This window comes from Chrysoperla carnea, chromosome 2 (genome assembly GCF_905475395.1).
Source record: "Chrysoperla carnea chromosome 2, inChrCarn1.1, whole genome shotgun sequence".
Lineage (NCBI taxonomy): Eukaryota > Metazoa > Arthropoda > Insecta > Neuroptera > Chrysopidae > Chrysoperla > Chrysoperla carnea.
In genome coordinates, this window is record NC_058338.1 from 87,338,330 (window position 1) to 87,351,797 (window position 13,468).

The 13,468-nt window shown below is 29.5% G+C and overlaps 1 protein-coding gene across 3 annotated transcripts; it reads left to right on the forward strand.

Annotated features, from left to right (window-relative positions):
• Positions 1 to 10,537, forward strand: LOC123293160 (zinc finger protein 501-like). 3 transcript variants are annotated; one of them, XM_044873882.1, is made up of 7 exons: positions 1 to 462; positions 573 to 734; positions 799 to 961; positions 1,713 to 1,852; positions 3,555 to 3,675; positions 3,756 to 3,948; positions 10,339 to 10,537. In XM_044873882.1, exons 1-7 carry the CDS (start codon positions 3 to 5, stop codon positions 10,498 to 10,500), a joined length of 1,401 nt encoding a protein of 466 aa, XP_044729817.1. In that variant the 5' UTR covers positions 1 to 2; the 3' UTR covers positions 10,501 to 10,537. The 3 variants fall into 3 exon arrangements, with proteins under 3 accessions (XP_044729817.1, XP_044729820.1, XP_044729819.1); XM_044873885.1 differs by lacking the exons at positions 799 to 961; positions 1,713 to 1,852; positions 3,555 to 3,675; positions 3,756 to 3,948 and adding exons at positions 8,054 to 8,213; positions 8,513 to 8,652; positions 9,295 to 9,415; positions 9,499 to 9,691; XM_044873884.1 differs by lacking the exons at positions 1 to 462; positions 573 to 734; positions 799 to 961; ... (1 more) ...; positions 3,555 to 3,675; positions 3,756 to 3,948 and adding exons at positions 5,654 to 6,133; positions 7,828 to 7,989; positions 8,054 to 8,213; ... (1 more) ...; positions 9,295 to 9,415; positions 9,499 to 9,691.
• Positions 10,538 to 13,468: the final 2,931 nt, after the last annotated feature.

Below are 13,468 nucleotides of genomic sequence, written 5' to 3' on the forward strand. Positions count from 1 at the left end.
AAATGTCGAATTTAATTTATTGTCGCCTATGTGGATTAGAATTGCCACTGCCTTGTATAAAAACTTTGGAACAAATAAAAGATGAAAATTTAGACACAGTTATCTACCAATGTTTACATATTAATTTGAATTTAAATGATGTTTTCCCAAAAACTACTTGTTATAACTGTTGCAATGCTGTTCTAGAATATCATAACTTTCTAAACAAAGTTCAAAATGTTCAACTTAAATTACGTGAAATATTTATTGAAAACGCACTAAATATTAAAACTGAAACTAATGATGATGAGACAAGAAATTTTGTATATGAACCATTATTTTCTTACATGGATAATAAGGCATCGAAAAAAACAGAAAATAGTACCGCTACTAATAAAAGTCCGTTTCCATTTAATGAAGTGAAATCAGAAGATAATGATTCGTCTAATGAAATTGTAATCAGCGAACCCACAGATTTGAAAGGTATTTTTGAACAATTAATTATTTACTAAAGAGTATTTTATCGAAGTATACTTTAATTTCGATGTCAAAAATGTGAATGTTTTGCTCGTAAACTGTTTGGTACTTTTTAGAAGAAACATCGATAAAAAAAGAAGAAAATCGAACAGAAACTTCTAAGCAATGTTCAAAATGTGATTTTTATTGTGAATCAGCAACTGATTTGGAAGAACATATTGAATCATTTCACGATGATTGGGTATTTTCTGAATCAGAAAGTAAAGAGTCTAAACCAAGTATGTATTTTTTCGCTGAGCTGTTAGAAACTTGAATTAAACTGCGACGAAATAAAATTTACAGGTAAAAAGAGTCTTAGTAAAACAAAAAGACAAAAGAAAGCTTTAGTAAAAAAATATGATTGTGAAAAATGTGGAAAATCTTTTAAACAAAAATCAGATTTGCAAAGACATCATTTTACCCATGTTGAAGATAAACCAATCGAATGTGGTGAATGTGGTAAAAAGTAAGCTTATTTATTATTTTCCCTCTTAGTTTTTATTTATCTAAGACAAATGTTTGAGCCATGTGACAATCATCTTCACTCATCTTGGTACTACCAAAAGAGAGTAATTTCTGTTTTCTCGAGGTAATAGACTTTTTTCACATTTTTTTTAAATAAAAGTAAATGTCTTGATAAATGGGCTAATTTTTTCCCCGATTTTTTTGGAGCCATATGACCGAGAAAACAGGCAATGAAAATTATTAAAAATCAAATTGGCGAAAACGATCCGGAAACACACGATGTTACACGAAGGTAGGTTTGACGTCATTTAAAGTTGATAATAATGATATATTAATACAACTGTTGACACTGTTTTATTGTCATTGCTTGTCGGATTGACATCACAGATCACGTGTGCGGTGGAGAAAAAAAAATCGTTTGAAATTATTTCAAATATTGTGACTTTTTTACAATTTTTTTCATAGTGTTTTTATTGTTAAGAATGCGTAATTTTTGAGTTACAGGCTCTACTCGACCTATATTTTCATAAAAAATTTCAAAAAGCATTTCTGTTTTTCATGAAAGAGGTCTATGATATGATTACTCTAACTTTATCAATGAAAGAACTACTCCTTTCGCCACTAAACTTGAAATAGTCTTTTTGATACTAAAGTTTTTATTGCTATCTGATTATTCGCCACTTTTCTAACCGTTAGATTATATTATTATACAGTGACATTTAATTTTAATTTTGTATAATTTTGTGATTCAGATTTAAACATCCCGAAGGATTGAAAGAACATACAAAAAAACATTTACCGCCACAAGAAAATAATCAATACAAATGTGATGTTTGTAATAAAATGTTAATTTCGGCCAACGGTTTATTTTATCATAAAAAAATGCATGAAGGTAATATTAAGTTACTAAATTAATCGAGAGAATTTCCTCAAAAAAACCCCACCTTATTCTGTTTTTTTTTTTTTTTTTTTTTTTTCTAAGATAGTACATATAACGGTATCGAGGATCACAATTAACTATTTTAAATTGATTCAAAAAATCATAGTTCCTTTAGAAAAAAAGTTATTTTTTTTTTACCATCCGTCCGGCGTTTTTTTAACGCCGTAAATTGATGGTTTGTGAAAAATTGGCACAGTTGGTCTCAAAAATAAAAACTTTTCAATAGATGTAGAACCATATCTTAAACGTACAATGAAAAAATTCTAAATGATTTATCGTAAAATTTTGATTTAATTTAATTTTTATACTATGTATCTATATATGTAATATATATCATAGTATATTAAGTTTAGTCCCAAATTTGTAACGCTTAAAAATAATGATGCTAGGAAAAAAAATTTTGTCATAGCTGTTCATAAAATTACCTAATTAGTCCATTTCCGGTTGTCCGTCCGTCCGTCCGTCCGTCTGTGGACACGATAACTCAAAAACGAAAAAAGATATCGAGCTGAAATTTTTACAGCGTACTCAGGACGTAAAAAGTGAGGTCGAGTTCATAAAAGAGTAACATGGGTCAATTGGTTCTTGGGTCCGTAGGGCCCATCTTGTAAACCGTAAGAGATAGAACAAAAGTTTAAATGTAATAAATGTTCCTTATAAAAAAATAAACTTTTGTTTGAAACATTTTTTCGTAAACATCATTGTTCACCCGCGAGGGCGCAAATTGTATAATATGTATTATGGTAATATCAGTCATGTATGTGAGACATGTATGTATGTGTACTGTGACAGTGTAATCAACACAGTCTATACATGGTATTTCAACAATTAACTCAGTCAATTGTTTGTTTTCACTTGTTATTATCACAGTTTCTGTCTCTTTGAAATTTTTAATAACGCGCTTATGAATGGTATCATAATTAAATGCCATCATGTATTAATGAATATTATATGGAGTGTAGAGTAAAAGGAGAATCATCTCTTATGACTGACCAAAAAAGTGTCCACAAAAAGCTGTTGATTATAGTTCCAAAACCAACTAAAAAGGCGCTGATGACCACTGATGACTGATGGTTCAATTTTTTTTCTAGCATATTCATATATATATATATATTTTCATTCAAATGCCGTCATCAGCTTACGGCAGCGCCACCACAATTTCACATGACTTTATGGACACTTTTTATATACAGAGATGATTCTCCTTTTACTCTACACTCCATAGAATATTAGTAACAAGTTTTATTTAATTCATAACCAAAATAATATTAATTAAATACGTTGCTTTTTGGAAAAAAAAGGGAATTTTTAGATTATGTTTATGAATTTAAACAACAGCTGCTCATTGAATTTGTCAGTTAAATTTTAGTCAACTGAGTTTTAAAAAATGTTTTTACGATTGTTAATACGTGTTTAATTTAATAAATAAAATATTATAATGTTTTATTTTAATTTATTATAAATTTTTTTTGTATCATTAGTTGTAAAAATGTTTCCCATCTCGATATTGCTATACTATTCTAGCAACAAAACAATTCAAAAGTTTTAGAAATTAGAAAGGTCGCTAAAAATGAAAGAAATAAGAGGTAATTCTTTCGATGGCAAATGTATATTGTCATATTTTTTATACCAAGTTTTTCTCAATTATAAAAAGGGACGTATGAATATATTTGCGAAGTTTGTGGTACTAAATGTCGAACACAACAAAATTTGGTTGGTCATCGTCTCACCCATCAAACAGAAACTCCGTTTCATTGTGAAATATGTACAAAATCGTAAGAGATATATATTGGTCTAGATTTAGATGAATTTATACCGAGGCTAATAAATTTTAAATTATTGAATATGCTTCTAGTTTTAAGAGTGAAGTTAGACTCAAGAAACATCAACTAGTACATAGTGACATAAAACCTCATATTTGTGATGTTTGTGGACAAAAATTTAAAGTGAAAAGCAGTTTAGCTCGTCATCATACTTCACATTCCAAAGAGTTGCCATTTGAATGCAGTTATTGTAAAAAATGTTTTCGAGAAAAACGTTTTCTACAGGTAAACACAAAAAAAAAAAAACAATAATTGATTGAAAGAATCCATGTTAGTTGTATCTTAACCCATCCAGTTGTTCAACGCGATAATTAGAAAAAAAATACTAGTTTTTAAGAAAACATATATGAGAAAATATAGGACTTTGGGAAATAGAAAGTTATTTTAAAAAATCGGAAAGGTGTGAAAAACTGTTGTAAACATTTTTGTTGTAAAAAAAGACGGAAAAAGCATTTTAATTAAAAAATTTTTATTGTTCTTTGCAATTTCATCGTTTCATCATGCATCTACGTGATTAATAATTATGCAGACGTTGTATCACAATTTCCCGTGGGGGTATTTGCTAGATTTCCTCCATCTGGCGCCTACCAGGTGGCGTATAGGGGAATGCTTGAAAACCGGTAATTTTTTTAAAAAAATATTTTTTTTCTTCTAATTATCGCGTTGAAAAACCGGACGGGTTTTAATACTGAGGTATTTTACGCCGCACATACTGCACTATAAGGATGCTTGATAAGAAAGATTTGTTACCGCCTTCATAAAGTGTCTTAAAACTATTAATGAGATGTTTATTTAATTTTTAAATTTTAGGTTCATCTTAGACAACACACAGGTGAACGTCCGTACTCCTGTAAAGAATGTAACCATCATTTTACAGATTCCTCAAATTATATAAAACACATGCGTGGTCGACACGGGTATTACAAACCCATTAAAAATGTGATAATAATGAGAAATAATGCAGTTGTTTCTACTTAATTTTCGAAATAAAATAATTTTTTTATTATTTATTCCAATCCAATTTTATTTACCTTTAATCTTAGTTTTAAAAAAAAGTAATCTTAGTGGTGATTGAACTTAGCTGGAACTAAGCCAGCCAGTTGGGTACAAAACTGATTTGAAATGCTAGTTGTTGTCTGTTCGTTCATTTTTAACTTCCGGCGTAAAAAGAGGGGTGTTATAAGTTTGATCACTGAGTGTTCTCAGCTACGTTTCAAGAAAATCGGTTCAGATTTATTATACTTTGATTTTATATGCATTCATTTCTGACATGTATGCCAAATGAATATTACGAATATATTGGGTAAACCATTTTAATGTATAAAGCCTTTTTTTCGCCAAAGTGTTTTGGGAATTAATGATCCGAGTAAAATTGGTTTACTTTAAGGGGGATTCGAATTTGATCTTTTCATTTTAGAATCGTTGAAAATTCATCTTATCTTCGTAAATAATAAGAGATAGGGAAAATGTTAAAACTAGAATAGAAAGTTATTCTTTATAAAATAATAAACAACGTTCTCAATAGACCTTTTCATTTTAAAAAGTGATTACCTTTTGTTTCGGATAGATTAAATGAATAACAAATATCTTGTATCTTTGTTCAACTTATTGAAATGAAAAGATGTATTCAATGAAAATCAAATGAAAAACCTTTCTAAACTTGTTTTGGCGTTCAATTCAACGAAATTTGGGTAACTTTTGAAAACATAATTTGGGAAGTTTTTTTTTTTATCTTATACCATCGATTCCATTTATATCGAATTATTTTTGAAAAAATGTGATGTGATGAATCGAACTTAATGATGTAGATGCGCCTTTATAGACAAAGATAAATATAAGAAATTTTATTATCTCTGAATCTGACATTTGCAAGACACTGACAACCGCCAGGTGACAACTCTAAAATTTGACGTTTAGATGCTATCGACAACTGTAGAAATAGGTTAAAAAATGTCGAATTTAATTTATTGTCGACTATGTGGATTAGAATTACCACTGCCTTGTATAAAAACTTTGGAACAAATAAAAGATGAAAATTTAGACACAATTATCTACCAATGTTTACATATTAATTTGAATTTAAATGATGTGTTCCCCAAAACTACTTGTTATAACTGTTGCAATGCTGTTCTAGAATATCATAACTTTCTAAACAAAGTTCAAAATGTTCAAATTAAATTACGTGAAATATTTATTGAAAATGCACTAAATATTAAAACTGAAACTAATGATGATGAGACAAGAAATATTGTATATGTACCACTATTTTCGAATATCGATGATAAGGCATCGAAGAAAACAGAAAATAGTACCGCTACTAATAAAAGTACGTTTCCATTTAATGAAGTGAAATCAGAAGATAATGATTCGTCTAATGAAATTGAAATCAGTGAACCCACAGAATTGAAAGGTATTTTTGATTAATTAAATTTCTTTAAATTAATTATCTACTATATAATAAAGTTATTTATTTGAACGACCATGGGAATTAAAGGGTATTTTATCAAGTATACTTTACATTTGCTCGTATAGGGTTAAGGCGGCAACAGTGGCTATAGCGGGAACACTGGCGCAGTAGGCATTGTTAAAAAACTATAAGAGATATCGTTCTACCTCTTTCATGCTTTAGACGGCCTTTCTATGCGTAGATATCACATGCAGTCCGCTTGCGCCCGCGATGTAAATAAGTCGTGTTATGAGTGTTTCTTTTTTTTTGACGATAGAAAAAGTGAATTTTAAGGTAAGATATACTTTGTATTTATTCACGAAAATTTCGTTATATCAAGGTATTATTAGTTTTACTGGAAAATAAGTTTAATCAAGTTTATTTTCGTAAATACTGAACTTCGGCTCACGCAAAACTGCGGCGCGTGGTGTAGCTTAATTCCAAAATAGCGGTTTTGTACACAGTGGCTCAAATCACTTGAGGTCACAGTGGTTCATGATTGATTCACTGTGTACTTATTATATCTTCTAATTATAACATTACTTTACTATTCGAAAATTTAAAAAAATGCTATATTTTTCGTTAATTTTCCTCTTTAAGATAGCTCGTTTAACGCCAAACTATAGCGTTAATAAAGTTTTCAGTGAAGAGCCAGAAAAAATGTTGAGATTATTTTAAATACTGTGCGTTACTCTTTTACGGATTAAGTACGAAGGAATGCCGAAGGTTCTTTTCAATAATTAAAAAATGCCAGATTCATGGAAAAAAAGAAATGGCAGGAAAGAACTGGCTTTAAAATTTTAAAAGTTGAAATCCAGAACTTACTTTATGAAAACCTGAGGCGAGGAGTCTCGCAAGAGCAACGGCATTCAATAGAACAAAAGTAAAAAGAATCTATAACAACTTATAAAATCAAATGAAAAGAAGTCCGGCATTTGTGGAGGGAACAAGAATATTTATTCTGGACGAAACTTCTACAACCACGGTCCAAAAACCGCAGAAAGTAATCGCACCAAAAGGTCATCAAAATATAGGCAAAGTAACAAGTGGTGAAAGAGGTACACTTATTACCACCTGTTGTATTATCAGTGCGAGTGGAGTAGCGTTACCCCCGGTGATGGTATTCCCTAGAAAAAACTATAAGGATTTTATGATAAGGAATACACTACCGGGTACTCTTGGGCTTGTAATTCCAATAGGATGGATGAAATGCAAAATTTTTCCAGAAGTAGACATTTTATTTAAGCAAACTAATACAACTCCAGAAAATGAATAAATAAAGACTGCTTAAAATACAAAAACAGCATTAATATTTGACCTATATTATTGATGATTCACTGTGAATTTGCCTGATTCACTGTAAACTGAGGGCCTATTCACTGTATCCGATCCCCAGTACACAGTGGCTCAAAACAGTTTCTTTTTTAAACACTGCCTATCTCCCAATATATTCCTCCGTTGAACTAAATCGAATTAAATAATCAATATATATTAGTTACACTATACACTACTCCTATTTGCATCTTCCTAGCAATCTTCTTAGTCAAGTGAGGGGTGCTTGAAAAAAAAAGTGAACCACTGTTGCCGCCATGACCCTACTTTAATGTCGATGTAAAAAAAGTGAATGTTTTGTTCTTGATCTGTATGGTACTTTTTAGAAGAAACATCGGTAAAAAAAGAAGAAAATCGAACTGAAACTTCTAAGCAATGTTCAAAATGTGATTTTTATTGTGAATCAGCAACTGATTTGGAAGAACATATTGAATCATTTCACGATGATTGGGTATTTTCTGAATCAGAAAGTAAAGAGTGTAAACCAAGTATGTATTTTTTCACTGAGCTGTTAGAATCTTGAATTAAACTGCGACGAAATAAAATTTACAGGTAAAAAGAGCCTTAGTAAAACAAAAAGACAAAAGAAAGCCTTAGTAAAATATGATTGTGAAAAATGTGGAAAATCTTTTAAACAAAAATCTCATTTACAAAGACATCATTTTACCCATGTTGAAGATAAACCAATCAAATGTGATGAATGTGGTAAAAGGTAAGCTTATTGTTTTGCTCTTAAGTTTTTTATCTCAGGTAAATGTTTAGACCATGTGACAATCATCTTCACTCATCTTGGTACTATCAAAAGAGAGTAATTTTTGTTTTCTCGAGGTAATGATATGAACACTCTATTTTTTTGATTAAAGAGCTACTTCTTTCGTCACTAAATGTGAAATAGTATTTTTGATACTAAAGTTTTTATTGCTATCTGATTATTCGCCACTTCTATAACCGTTAGATTATATTATTATACAGTGACATTTAATTTTAATTTTGTATAATTTTGTGATTCAGATTTAAACACCCCGAAGGATTAAAAGAACATTCAAGAAAACATTTACCACCACAAGAAAATAATCAATACAAATGTGATGTTTGCAATAAAATGTTAATTTCAGCCAACGGTTTATTATATCATAAAAAGATGCATGAAGGTAATATCAATTTATTAAATTTATCGAGAGAATTTCCTCGAATTGAAACCCCCCTGATTCTGATTTTTTAAACTATTATTTTACGAGAAAAGGATATTTTTCCAAATCGAATAAGAGATATAATTAATTAAAATAATGAAACATTACGTGGACTTGACTGCCTCTGTTCAATAACGCCGTAAATTCATGATTTGTGAAAAATTGGCACAGTTGATCTCAAAAATTATAAATATATTATATGTATAGTTTTGTTTTAATTTAATTGTCTCTGTTATTAATCGGAAATATTAAAACGCATTGTACGCATTAATTTGAATTGTAAACAATTCCTTAGATTATATATAACGCGTTTTTTAATGGTATCAATATTAAACACAATTGATCATTTGATTTGATAGTCAAATTTTAGTCAACTGAGTTCTAAAAAATGTTTTTATGATTTTTAATTATTTTATTTTAATTTATTATAAATTCTTTTGTATCTTTATTTGTGAAAATAACAATTCAAAAACCATTGCTGATACACTGCTATACTATCTTAATCTCAAAAGTCACTAAAATGAAAGAAATAAGAGGTAGTTCTCTCGATGAAAAATTTATATAATCAATTTTTTATACCAAGTCTTTCTCAACTATAAAAAGGGACGTATGAATATATTTGCGAAGTATGTGGTGCTAAATGTCGAACACAACAAAATTTGGCTGGTCATCGTCTCATGCATCAAACAGAAACTCCTTTTAATTGTGAAATATGTACAAAAGCGTAAGTGATTTATATTGGTCTAGATTTAGATGAATTTATACTTGGGTTAATAAATTTTAAATTATTGAATTGTATGCTTCTAGTTTTAAGACTGAATATGGGCTCAAGAAACATCAATTAGTTCACAGCGACGTAAAACCTCATGTTTGTGATGTTTGTGGACAAAAATTTAAAGAAAAAAGAGGTTTGGTTCGTCATCATAATTCACATTCCAAAGAACTGCCATTTGAATGTAGTTATTGTAAAAAATGTTTTCGAGAAAAACGTTTTCTACAGGTAAATAAAAAAATACAATAAATTTTTTATTCAAAAAATCCTTCATAGATATTGCAGTTGGATCTAATTTACATAAACACCTTTTTGTGGTTATATCGTGTCAGGTCGTAAAGTCAATAAAAATAAGAAACTTTTTTTACGAGTAAGAAAAAATTTTATTTTGTCAAAATGTGATATTTTCAATCCCTATCTTTCAATAAGTTAATTCTGCGGGGTACAGAAAAAACGTTTACAAAAAACGCAGTGCGCATCGACCAGTTCTCGACAGTTCTGTGCGCATCGACCTCTACACCGTGATGTATATTGAGCCAGGCTAAATTGTTTAGCCGATCTTCAGACATTGCTGATTTAAGGTATGTTTTGAGACGACACAAAATTGAAAAGGAGAGTTCATTCGTCGCTGTTATCGCAGGTAAAATTGTCAGAACGTTAAGTATTTGGTAGACATTTGGAAAACGCATCTTCATTGCAAGTATTGAGTGCTTCGAGTGAATATTTGACGTCCTATCCAGCAATGCAAATTTTACAAAATATTTTAAGCCTTAATTGTTAAGGATGCTTGATAAGAAAGACTTGTTACCACCTTCATAAAGTGTCTTGAAACTTTTAATGAGATGTTAAAAATTTATTTAATTTTTAAATTTTAGGTTCATCTTAGACAACACACAGGTGAACGTCCTTATTCGTGTAAAGAATGTAACCATCATTTTACAAATTCCTCAAATTATATAAAGCACATGCGAGGTCGACACGGAAATTACAAACCTATTAAAAATGTGATAATATTAAGAAATGCCGTAGATTCGTAATTTAAATTTCGAAATAAAATAATTTTATATTATTTAATCTTGATTTTTATTTGCCTAAAAATTTACGATTTTTGGTATCAATTACTGTCTAAACTATTCGCTTTATAAAAAAATGTTTGCGTATTTATAAAGAACAACTTTCTAGTTTAAAGCGTTCATCTAATATTTGTCAGTTATGAATCAGAGTAAGGTTTTAATTGAACCTGAAAACTTAGATCGAATTCGATGTCAGTATAAGATGTGTGCCTTTGAAAACAACATTTTTCGTTTGAAGCATTTTCCACGATTAAATTTATTTATCGAGTTCCAAGCATATGTCAACTTAAAAAAACACCCTGTGCTTGAAGGAGTTAGCCAGGGACACGTGAAATATTCGAAAGTAATTAATTGAGAGATAGGGCTAATATTTCAAAAATTGTTAATTTAAAATATTTCTAGTCAAATATCACTTTTGAATCACGTGTTACATGCTTTTGCCAAATTTTCTGCAAATTTGACCTTAAACTATTTCCGATAAAGGTTCTGCAGTCTTTACCTTCGAAATTGTCTTCGTCGCTAAGCGAGTTACTAAAGGATACGTTATAAAATAAAAAAAATGCATTAATTATTTTAATAAAATATAATTTAAAAAAATTATTACAAGAAAGCACAGTTTATGGATTTTTACAGCCTCATTTTTAAAAAATTTCATAACGACAATTCATAAATATCTCGTATCGATATTTTTTTACAAACTCGTATCGAAACAAAAAATGATTTTTTTTATTAGACAATATATTGTTTTACCAACAACTCGGTTTCGATTTATTCAACACTTTGTTTAAACAAAGCGCTTTTTAAAAACATTCGTTTGAAATCGCCCTGTATATTTTTCTTCTACAAATACTGGTAATAAAAATTCCATTTATAGATAATACAGAATGTGATCCACACAGTTTGAAAATTTGAGACAGTATTTTTTATAAATACCAAGGATGAAATAAATTTTTTTGTGGCCTGCCTGTATATTTTTGCATTTAAACATTTTCTTAGCCATATGATCATTAAATTTTCAACACTCCATTGAATTTTTTTTTCTCGTATAAATAATTATTTGCATGAAAAAATTTGTTTTTGTATAAATTAAACGCGTTCTCTTGTAAATTAGTGCGTATTCCGTAAATTTTTTAAGTGTCAAGTTATTTTTAATTCTTGACTGATCCGGTTTGTATTTGAAAATACTGTGAATACTATGAATAACACCTGCCTCTAAAATACAGTAGAATTCGTTTGTAGAAAAATGGAACTTTATAGGTTGTAAATATAGGAAATCAGTAAACTTATTAGAAAAGTCTGTTATCTATCTCAATCCTTATCACAAGAAATGTATTCTTCATAGTAACAATACAACAACGCTATTCAAAATCTTATCGTTTATTGGCAGATGCGGATTATCCATAAGGCGAAGTAGGCTCGTGTCTACAAGCGTGAGGTTACAAAGGAGCGCGTACGTTGAAGTTTTTAAATAAATATAACATCCGTTGATGTCGACAGTTACAGTACATTTGTACAGTGATTCAAATGTGTGACAGTCTTTAATTCATATAATTTCTGTAGAAAGGGAAAATTTGAATAAACATGAATAGTAAGCTTTGGAATTTTCAATAGACAAAGAATATGAAAAAGGCACATAGAGGATATGGAAGAAAAAGCTCACAGCAGATGGATCTGTCGAAGATATTATTTCTTCATTAACTGGTAGGGAAACATTCAGAGTAACTACTGTCATTATTGGACACGTGAGGTTTTTTATTTAACAATTTGGATAGTAGGTCTGAAGTACTTTTTCCTAATTCTTCACACATTTAATGAGAATTTAATTTAAAGGAGTTGTTCATGAAATACGTTAGAAAAAAAACTCAAAACTGAGAATTTTTTTTAAATATCCAAGCTGTAGGTAATTATGTTTCTCTTCTATTTGTGTACGTATTATATGGACAGTCTCAAAAATTAAATCTTTCGTAAAAACAAAGTATAATTTCAAGATCCCGTGAATACAGGAGGAGGATGTCCCCATTTGTACCCGGGCTTAAAATAAAGGGCCATCCATAAATTACATCAACCAAATTTTATGATTTTTTGACTACCCCCTCCCATCCTTGTTACATGTGGTCACATTTGTGAAGCCCCTCCTTGGATATGACGTCATGTTTTTCAATTTTATATTTAGAAATAATTAAAATAAAGCAGTAGATTCAAATTTTTTTAAATTTTCATTCAAAATAATGTACAAAACAAAATTAACATAAAGTCAAATGGCGCGTTTGGTGGCACTTGTTGAAGGTCTCAAAAGACAACGGACGCGCGGGAACGGTAGGATAGCGAGCATTCACTCGAGTTTGTGATATTTTTTTTGTTTACATATAAATTTCGCGTTTTAATATTTTAAATTTTAACATGTAACGTCACAAATCTTTTGACCTCCTCTGGCCCTTATCACACGATCTCACCTTGTTTTGAACCCCCCCTCCCTTATACGTGTGACGTAATTTATGGATGGCCACAAACTAGCTAAATTCACTAGTCTATACTAATGCGGCCTTTGCCCAAATATGTTTTTTAAACGAACACTACTGTATTTTTCAGTCAGCCACAAATATTATTTTCAATAATTTTACGATTTTATAGAAAATTGATACTCATTTGGAAATATTTAATATTTTTTACATACTAATTCTAAAATTTGTATATTCGTTGATTTCGATTTTTTTTAGTAAAAAAAACCAAATAATACAAAGGCGTAACTTCCTATCTTTAATTATGAACACCTCTGTATACAGTAAGGGTATTATTCATAGTGATGATTTTAAAATAAAATTTAATTAAAAAAAAATGTTGAATATTCAATAATCAACATAAAATTTTTTAAAATTAATACTAAATAACATTTTTTTTAATTAAAAAATTTCAAAAGAGAATTGATCTAAAT

Bases quoted from the DNA above. Each gene is read 5' to 3' on its own strand.
- LOC123293160 (XM_044873882.1), top strand. From the start codon at position 3: ATGTCGAATTTAATTTATTGTCGCCTATGTGGATTAGAATTGCCACTG. The intron at 962-1,712 runs GTAAGCTTATTT...TTTGTGATTCAG, and splicing joins TGTGGTGAATGTGGTAAAAA to ATTTAAACATCCCGAAGGAT. The intron at 3,949-10,338 runs GTAAACACAAAA...TTTAAATTTTAG, and splicing joins GAGAAAAACGTTTTCTACAG to GTTCATCTTAGACAACACAC.